The sequence below is a fragment of the Micromesistius poutassou genome (assembly GCF_964030765.1).
Source record: "Micromesistius poutassou genome assembly, chromosome: 14".
In the NCBI taxonomy this organism is placed as follows: domain Eukaryota; kingdom Metazoa; phylum Chordata; class Actinopteri; order Gadiformes; family Gadidae; genus Micromesistius; species Micromesistius poutassou.
In genome coordinates, this window is record NC_140284.1 from 5,654,086 (window position 1) to 5,663,411 (window position 9,326).

At 42.7% G+C, this 9,326-nt stretch overlaps 1 protein-coding gene across 1 annotated transcript in view; it reads right to left on the reverse strand.

The window, feature by feature from the left end:
* Nucleotides 1-231: 231 nt before the first annotated feature.
* Nucleotides 232-9,326, reverse strand: part of LOC311358479 (coagulation factor V-like) — a gene marked incomplete at its 5' end in the record, with an annotated part of 21,665 nt that continues 12,570 nt past the window's right edge. Inside the window, 22 exons of the mRNA XM_084478511.1 lie at nucleotides 232-395; nucleotides 565-741; nucleotides 959-1,110; nucleotides 1,267-1,411; nucleotides 1,821-1,976; nucleotides 2,160-2,245; nucleotides 2,340-2,411; nucleotides 2,833-2,949; nucleotides 3,219-3,398; nucleotides 3,546-3,771; nucleotides 3,936-4,172; nucleotides 4,431-4,599; nucleotides 4,729-5,384; nucleotides 6,483-6,829; nucleotides 6,936-7,148; nucleotides 7,247-7,394; nucleotides 7,691-7,896; nucleotides 8,182-8,278; nucleotides 8,358-8,538; nucleotides 8,640-8,805; nucleotides 8,893-9,114; nucleotides 9,299-9,326. The exon at nucleotides 9,299-9,326 is cut by the window's right edge and continues 134 nt beyond it. Coding sequence (XP_084334637.1) covers nucleotides 249-395; nucleotides 565-741; nucleotides 959-1,110; nucleotides 1,267-1,411; nucleotides 1,821-1,976; nucleotides 2,160-2,245; nucleotides 2,340-2,411; nucleotides 2,833-2,949; nucleotides 3,219-3,398; nucleotides 3,546-3,771; nucleotides 3,936-4,172; nucleotides 4,431-4,599; nucleotides 4,729-5,384; nucleotides 6,483-6,829; nucleotides 6,936-7,148; nucleotides 7,247-7,394; nucleotides 7,691-7,896; nucleotides 8,182-8,278; nucleotides 8,358-8,538; nucleotides 8,640-8,805; nucleotides 8,893-9,114; nucleotides 9,299-9,326 — 4,128 coding nt within the window. The 3' untranslated portion in view covers nucleotides 232-248. The remainder of the gene's footprint in view (nucleotides 396-564; nucleotides 742-958; nucleotides 1,111-1,266; nucleotides 1,412-1,820; nucleotides 1,977-2,159; nucleotides 2,246-2,339; nucleotides 2,412-2,832; nucleotides 2,950-3,218; nucleotides 3,399-3,545; nucleotides 3,772-3,935; nucleotides 4,173-4,430; nucleotides 4,600-4,728; nucleotides 5,385-6,482; nucleotides 6,830-6,935; nucleotides 7,149-7,246; nucleotides 7,395-7,690; nucleotides 7,897-8,181; nucleotides 8,279-8,357; nucleotides 8,539-8,639; nucleotides 8,806-8,892; nucleotides 9,115-9,298) is intronic.

A 9,326-nucleotide genomic window follows, 5' to 3' on the forward strand; every position in this document is an offset into this window, starting at 1 on the left:
GACAAAATTGATTCCATAGAAATGCTATGAAGCACCTAAACACCTTTTTTTTGGTGTTCAGTTAACTGAATGAAAAGGTGTGTATTTATAGAGGAGATGAAGTGCCCAGATTCTCCTGCTCCTATACATGACTCTATTGGCATGTTATTTGACTCCCAGCCGAAAGGTTCCGGTTCCTATGTGGCACACATTAGGCATTCATATTTTCACAGAAAGTGCATGTGTCGAAGATCGTGTGCATGAGTCTGTTACTCAAAGTCACAGCCGAGCAACTCTATTCGCATGGTGATGGAGCTCTGCCAGCTGGTGGGAATGACCCGGATGAACCGGGAGAAGATGGGTGGGTAGATGTAGTTCCTCACAGGGCCATTGTTATCCGTGTTCCCGATAAACCTCTGGACCCAGAGGAAAAGAAGGATGAAGAAAGGAAAAAGTTTAGAATCACAATGTTTTCTATGAGGATACCTTCAATCAGCCACAAATAATCACAGAAAATACTGGTTTGTGCGCCTTAACCACAATGCTATAAAGCTGTGTAAAAACCTAATCTCCGCTAGAACTTACCTTGTGTTCCTTGTCGTCAGTGTATTGCGTCCAGCGTTTGCCGTCATCACTGTATTCCAGGGTATAGGAGATGACATACATTTCTTTGCCCCGAGATTTGGCTCCCTGCGTTATGATGCCTGTGATCTTCTTGACCTGGGACAATTCTATCTTAAGCCACTGGTTCATGTCCGCATTCTGGAGCCAAAAATACATGAAAGAAGTATTATTACTTTATTTATTGTTATTTATGAAAACACAAATGTATTTAATCATAAATGAGTACAATGAATTAATACATTTGTACAATTCATTAATAAACTAACTTTATACTGGTACTTTCGTTACTTGTGTTGTTTATTGCTGATATTTTGCAGTGTTTACTGAATGTATTTATCAGTACTATCATCTGTACCATAGCCTGCCAGGCGTTGACTGTTCCCTGTAAGTTGAGGCGAGCGAGAGATGGTTTCCAGGAACCACCAAACAGGCTGGTGGCTGTGGAGCTGGCTGTGATCTGATGGTCCTTAATCAGTCCGTCCTCAATACCCAGAGGCACAGAGCAACCTGAAACACAGGGCTGGGGTTAGTCAAAACTCGCTCTATTCCACTCTCCATCATATACCTGCATCGAAGGCGTGCATCAACATTTATAATTATATTGATTTAAGTGATGTATTTGCATAAGACATTACATTTATATTCATGTTGATATCCTCTCACCATCAAGCTCACAACCGTACATCTCCATGCGGACCGTGGCTTTATTATACCAGTGGTTTGGGTGGAATCGAACATAGCGTCCAATCAAAGGAGGGAACAGTATTTGTTTTTCCACACCAGTAGCATCCTTGTTTCCTTGGAAACTCTTCAAAATAGATAGAGTTACAGAGACAAAGAAACAGAGCAAGAGACTAATTAAGATAACATTGTAAGTTTTGTTTTAATATAACAAAAAAATGTTTTAAATCTTTTAATCTCATAAGGGGCATGGTGCAGGCTCCTTTTAACCTTTAAACACAGAATTGAAAAACATCTTAGTATGACCTCTCAGGGCGGGATTAGATCACTTCTGGTTGGATTATATCTAGTTCAGAAGAGGTTTGGAGAGGTGAGTGTAAGGAAGTAACGTCCCCAGCGTACACCTCCATCCCAATGTGTTAAAACATATTCCAATCCTTACTGGTTTGAACCCCTGCTGTAGCGGTGCGGTGTTTGAGAACCAGCGATATACTAGAACCTGCGGCTACTGAAGGCATTCATGGTGCTGCACTGACCTTTCTAAATGTTGGGCTGTCACCCTTGAAGAAGATCCAGCTTCTGCGGTCTGTGCTGTAGGAGATGGTGTAGTTGACCACGTACTGGGAATGAAACCTCTGTTTGGCTCCCTGGGTGGCCAACTGGCTTATCACCACTGGCCGCAGGAAATCCACCTGCATCAAGAGGTTAATGAGTCAGATCTTCTCTGGCATCACGTACCTTGCGAGCATAGTAAACTCTTGAATGGCACAAACAGCTGCTGGGATACGAGTGTACACATAATTGTATGAAAGGACATACACAAACACAAACAACCTCACATCCACCCACACTCACAGAGACACACACACACACACCTGAATCCAGCTGTTGTCCTTATCTGTACTCCATGCGTTGTATTTACCCTGGTTATTCAGTCTAGCCAAATGTGGTTCCCAGGACCCTTTAAAAGAGAACAAAAATGAGGTCTGGTGATAGTGATACATATACTACTCTCAGTCGCATTTGTGCTTGTGTGTCAAGCCATGACACAATACCTCTAATGTGGTTAGATGTGATCTGGCTGTCTTTCACACTCCCGGACTCGAGACCCAGAGGATTGAAACATTCTGGGGGACACATACAAAAAATATATTAACATGTATAAAAATAATGTGTTAAAGGACAACATGGGTCTGGGTCATCATTCATCGTGACAAAAACACCAATGTAATGACCAATATAATTTGGCAAAATCATTTAGCTTGAATGCGCCTGACACAAGTGCTATAATAGCAGTGTACCACTTTTGTATTTCAAAATAAAAGTGAACCGCTATACCAAATACTTGCTTGAAAATGTCTTATTACAAAGTATTATTTTTTTTCTTTAAATCTGTGGCAGGCACAATGCAAAATTCTCTTTGGCTGCAACTGCACAAGAAAGTGATTATGACAAATTATATTGGAACCAGATGTATTTGTGAATTGGGGAGAGATGGTTACGATGGTTTGATCCCCCAGACAGATACCGTTGGCGACTTGCTCACACCATTGTCAAGGACCAGGAACAGGGTCTGCATTCCCTTCTGTTGGATGGCGCCCACCTCTGTATCCAGCTGCCACAGACCAGGCTTGGATGGCCACATCTCTAGAGTTGCAAAGCCACCTGGGAAAGAGCATGGTACCGTGAGAGACTGAGCCCATGACATAACAGGAATCGCACATGAGCTAAATGAAGAAAAGGAAATCCTTATTTGATGAAAAGTTATATGTCCTTTTCTAACAAGCTATTCGGTATGGCCTGTATTTCATACAGTAACGCATTGCACGCTTTATCTTGGCATTCTATACCCCTATCAAATTCACAATATTTGTTGACACCACTGATAGATCAACATTGCACCCTTTAATAGAGCATGAGCAGTGACTACTGACCAGGCAGCAGTGGGTACACAGCCTGTCGGTAGCTGTTGGTGTTCATTTGGGTGAAGGTCTGTCCGTGGAAGTGGACAGAGTGAACATCCTTGGGAGAACCCATGTTGATCAGGTGCCAGCATGCCAGCTGCTTGGTGTAAAGCCGTAGTCCCTTCAGGTTGAATATGATGCCGTTGATGGCTGTGGGTCACAATGTTGAAAGGTCTTATGAATATGGTAATGATTTGTATCCTTACCAGGTTTTCTCTTCCTAGGCAAGAACATGGCATAGGATATGGATGAACTGGGTACTAGCCTTCATAATCTGAGTCAAACATGGCCTCTTACAATGAAACTGAAGCCTCTCTTTGAGGTTGGGATCCAATGCTCTTCCAACTCCCGGACTCTTCTTCCTCTTCATCATCTCAGAATTCTTCTCATAGTACCAGCTCTGAGACTCATCAAAGGTCATAAACAGGAGCACAAACTCCCTCATATAGACCAGCTTGGTGTTCAGGGTATCTTTCCGACAGACCAGCAGAGGCCCAATTAAACCAGAGTGGAGATCTCTTTCCTAGGAGAAATCATATTGTCCATTATATTAGTATTTTAGTCGTATTGGCCATTTAATGGAATAATACATCAAAAGCTTTGTGTTGCCTCAGCTATTATATTTGTCATGGAATATATTTGGAATACTGCACCACCAACTGATCAAGGATATTTAATTACACTTACAGGATTGACACCCGAGTAGTATGCCCAGGTACGGCAGGAGGACTCGCCTGGCAATGGACCCGTCCTCTCGGGTACCGCCCATAAGTATGTGAAGGTGGTGTTGGGCTGAACCTCATTGTCATACTTAAACCAGTATTTGGAATCATCCTCGTAGGACAACCCCTCCGTTCGCTTGGTATAGGATACTCCATTTGGGTGTATGGAGTATGGACGGCTGGCCCTGTTCCTGAACACTACCTACAAGCAAGGGGTTATTCGGGGTTAAGCAATATTACATACATTGATTACAGTCATAGATTGATGTGGAAAATGTGTTATTATTTGTTAATTAATTATAAAATTTAGGTTTGGCATCTACAAAAACGTAGGGCTCAAAACAAAAAGGAAATCATAGAATATGCAATATCCAAAGAGAATGATTTTAATGTGTATGTTGAATGAATGTTTTTTAAGATTGGGACTTGAATTGTCGCAGGCAGGAGCTGCTAGTCTTACCATAATGCTCTGTCCAACCTCTGCCTTGATAAGTGGCCCAAGGATGCCCAAGTGCTCCTCCATCTCACCACGAAGGTTTGGGGTACTGAACGTACTGTCCATGTACTCCCTGAACACCACCTTGGTGAACTTTGTCTCCCGCCTTGTTTGGAAACAGGATAAATGGTCTCTTTAAAGTCATCATGTGTAAGAGTCCCACCCAGTTAGTTGGTGATCTAGGTGAATGTTACACATTGCAACTTTAAAATATCTGTGCATAATGTTTGTCCTTCTGTCAATGAAATCAATCTGTACTTACCTCTGTCCATAACCAGCATAGTCCCACTCCACCTCCTCAGCAGATATGAAATATGTCTTCACATTCTCACCCACAGTTTTGTCTGTGCTGCCATTGGGGTCTTTATAGGATACATATTCATACTCATCTTGCTTGACGTCACCCTGATTGTCTACATTGTTAAGCTTATAGTCGCTCCAGTCTGACCTGGGAACACCGGGCTGTATCTGTAGCCCATTGGTTCGCATCCCGCGGGGGGACATTCCTGGGTTGAATCCAAGAGAAGAGACTGGCAGGCCACTCCTGGGCAGGGGCTTGAATTCCTTCCTCTTCCTTCTCTTGATTTTCATGCTCTGGCCTTTCTGCGGCAGTTTGCGGAGGATCACCGTTTCCGTCTTTGGCTTCTTTATTGGGGTTGAGGTTGTTTGAGCTTCAGGAAGAGGGGCATCGTAACCAAGATACTTAACAATTTCATTAGGGATCTCCAAAGGGACAGTTTGGTGTGTCCCGTCATTGTTGGGTCCCTGTGGGTCTAAGCGACTGGTTCTAATGGGATTTGAACTGTGGTTTTGAAGGTAGATAACGATTTCCCCCGAGCTTACTGAATTGCTCAGATCCTCAGAGCTGGTTTCTGGCAACTGGTTACTGCTATGTGCTGGGGAGCCAGAGATTGAGGTCTCATTGAGGAACGTTTCGACTGAAGATGATGAATTTAACTGGTCAAGGAAGGCAGTCAAACTTTTGCTATGGTTAGAGCTCATTTGCTCTACCAAATGAGAAATTGATGTATTTATTTTGGCATTACGTGCGGGCACAATATTTGAATAGTTTTTCATTTTTAAACTATCATGAATGGAATTTTCTGGAGTTGTTTCATTTCCAAAGGAATATGTTTGATTTCTTTTCTCTGTATTGGTTACTGTGTGCAGCGAGTCGTTTGTCTTGGTTATATTCATGATACCCTCCACCTCAATCTCAACCTTTCTTCTGGTTTGGTTATGCATTTCGTCACTGGTGGCCTCCTCACTAACATTGGACAAAATATAATTTGTTAACTGTGTCACTTTATAAAATGTTTCTGTGTCATTGATAGAAGATGCCTTGATCTCTGGCAAGACTGTAGCATTTATGCCATCTCCAAAAGGCCCCTGACCACCTAGCTGTATCTCAGATTCATTATTCAAGGCAGACCCTGTCTGGTCCTCTATATCCAGCTGAACCATTTCATTTGTACTATTGGAAGTGGGATCTTTCTTCATGGAAGACACTTCATGTATGTTCTCTATCTGAATTATGCGTTCAGAGGTCTTCTTTCCCATGGTCTGAGTTGAATTAATTCCTTCAGCTTTAAAAATGTAACTCACATTTGTTGCTAAGGTCATGGTACTATTGGAAGCCCCAGACATCAAAGGTACGGTGTCATTATTAAGTGTTGCATTTGCTGTCTCAAGAATAAAAGTGCTATTTATGGGCAAAAGTTTTGTAGGCATACTGTGGTTGGTGGATGTGTTGTCTTTCATTTGTGAGACACTAGTGTCAATACTCTTGTCTTCAGGACTTGCGCTGCTATTCTTGATCCATGTGACATTTTCACTCTTGCTCTGGTTTAACAGAATATAGACGGTTAGGTTTGTTTTGTATATCTCTTGCTGAGCTGACAATGTCTCATTTTGATTCATTGGAATTGAGTATGGCTCTTTCGTGATGTTGCTTATCTCCATATCCGTCTTTGTAGCGGTAGAGTGGATACCAGAAAAAGGTTTTGAATCTTGCACAGGAACATCAACTGCATCATAGTCAAGGAAGGAGAGGTCTATCAGCTCGACGTCTGAATCTCTGCTTTGGTTCTTTAGAGATCTAAGGCCTAGTTCGTCTATGTAATTTTCGGTGTAAATATCAACCACTACTTTTTTCTTCTCTTCAACCTCTTGCTTCTTTTTCATTTCATCCTCCTTATCGATTTCGTCCAAAGTGGGGGGTTTCCACACAGAAAATTCCTTGTTTGGCTCGTTGTAGTCATCGTACTCAGATTCAGAGTCACGGTAACACTTCACATCTTGGAACCTCACTCGCATGCCCATGGTAGACCCATGGGAGTTCAGAGACGAGAGCAGCCAGACCCCTGAATCATTCAGGAGACAGACCCGTTATTCAGTATTATTCTAAATCAATTAAAACATTGACATGAAGAAGGGATTTTAACAAAGTCATAGCGAGCCACAACTGACCAATATTGTCCATGTTCATGAAGATTGTTTGTCCTGTCATAGGGTAGAGTCCGAGGATGTCTTCAGTGCGGTCATTGAGATTAAATGTGTGGCCATAGAAGGTAACAGACTGGATGTAGTCCTGTGCTCCCACACTTGACACATGCCAAGTTGCAATTTCCCCATTACAGAATCCCAAAATTTGACCGCTCTCAAACACATAACCGTTAATCGCTGCGAAGAGAAAAAACGAAAGCTGTATTTGTGTTTACTGACCAAATTAAAATTGGACACAAAAATGACAGATGGAAGATGTAAATGTTAGAACTCACTATGCATGACATTTGACTTATAAAATTCTGGATCGGCCTTGTTCACAGTTTCTTCCCCACATTTGCTTTGAATGTTGTCATCCAGGTACCAGCTCTTGTTCTCATCAAACACCATGAACATGGCATGCTGCTCCTTGTCTGCTTTAAGCTTTGAACAACACAAAACCCATTGTATGAATGCATGCCATAGCTTGTATGCCTCTTAGTTAAGTTAACCGACTATTAAACTAACTATTGAGAGCAAGGTGTCACAAGGTGTCACTGTCAAGATTGGATACATTTAAAAACAAGTTTAATAACCTTTTCACATTTTACCTTAGTTTACCGAGTTTGAAAGTCGCCTCCAGCGACATGATTGGTCGATACACATCCAACCAAACATGTTGGTTTACACCTTTTAGATGTTAAGCAATAGTCTGTTTTTGGAGACTACGGCTGTGTTACCTGTACATTCCCGACATTCAGAGACTGACTCTTGCAGATGAGGAGGGGTCCTATCAGCCCAGAGGCGATGTCCCGGGGTGTATCCACTGCACTGTGGTACAAGTAGGTCAGGCACCGTGCGTCTGAATCCAAGGGCTCAGCTTCTTCAGCCACTTTCCACTCGTAGTGATGTGTCTGTCCTGGCTGGACAGCATGGCTCTGATTGCCTTGAAATAAACCAACAAGCTATTATTGTCTTATTTTCTTCTGGGAACGGGCAGTCCACACCATCCATTAAATTGGATGGGTGTCTAAGCATAGCAAACATATATCCATCATCTGCTAGGATTCTTCTATTCTTCCATTCTATTCTTCTCTAATCAGATATGAATTTGTTAATGTGCTCGTCTATTTATTGTCGTATTTTATGATCCATTTGTTGTTGTTCCGTTGTTGTGTTTGTTAGTTGTCTCGTTGAATAGTGTTCTGTTGAATAGTGTTCTGTTGCCAACCTCCTTCAGGATATGTCGCTCCCTCTTGTGACTTCTCGATCGTCAGCCCATGTGGGTAGATGCTGTAGGGCTTGGACGCCATGTTCTTAAAGACCACCTGTGTAAGATCAAGGGATCCATATAGTCACTACACTTATCAGTTCAGTCCGGAAGTAGTCAGTAAGTCTGTCTCATACCTTGATGACATCCCTGATCTGTGCCCTGATCACAGGGCCCAATATGCCGACCTCTGCTTTTCTCTCCTCATCCTCCAACCTCACAGTGAATGTTTCATCTGTGTACTGTGTGTAGACCGCCTTTTTGTAAGTCCCGCCTATTCTGTGGTTACCCTGTTCAAGATAATTAACCTTGAAGTCCCTAAAATGAAAATAAATGAATGGGAAGAATGGTGCTTGTTAGTAATAGTAAGCACTGTATGTCAATTTTTGTAAGAAGACAACTTTGGAAAGGGTATTAACTCGTCAATGTATGCTGGCATTTTGGGGGCGTAGTTCCACATGATCTCCTCAGCGGCGATGTAGTACGTCCACTCCTTGCTGTGGCGCAGCTGCTCTATGGTCAAACTACGTCGGTTAGCTTTGAAGCCCTTGCAGATCCTCACATCCACAAAGCCATGCATGCCAGCTGCAATATGGACATTTTATTTGTTAATGTATATTGGCCTTACCATACATCAAAACATTTTCTTAGTAGATGTTTGAATGCACATACCTTCCATATGGTTGTTGGTCTGTGAGGACAGGAGCCAGCGGCCTGGGTGAACGGCCCTCATGCTGCCAGTGGTGGCCGAGCCGCTTACCAGCCCCACGGTGGACATCTTGTGGCCCCGGTGCTGCAGCACTTGGCCGTTCATGTGCACGGAGAACACCTCCTGCTCGGAGCTCATGCCCACCAGGTGCAGACTCACGGTGCTGTGGGCACAGATGTCGACATCTGGAGAGAAATGTTTGTTATTAATTTATTTGGGTGCGTGCGTGCGTGTCGGTGTGTCTGCGTGTATGTGTATTTCTTTGCATGTATTAATGCACAAAAATTTGAATACGTTAAAATGTCCAAAGTTAGCCCAATAGAAAATATGCAATATGTTTGCTAACTGACTCATTGACCAATGACTGACCTGGTAGGGAGCCCGCTGCATATCCATT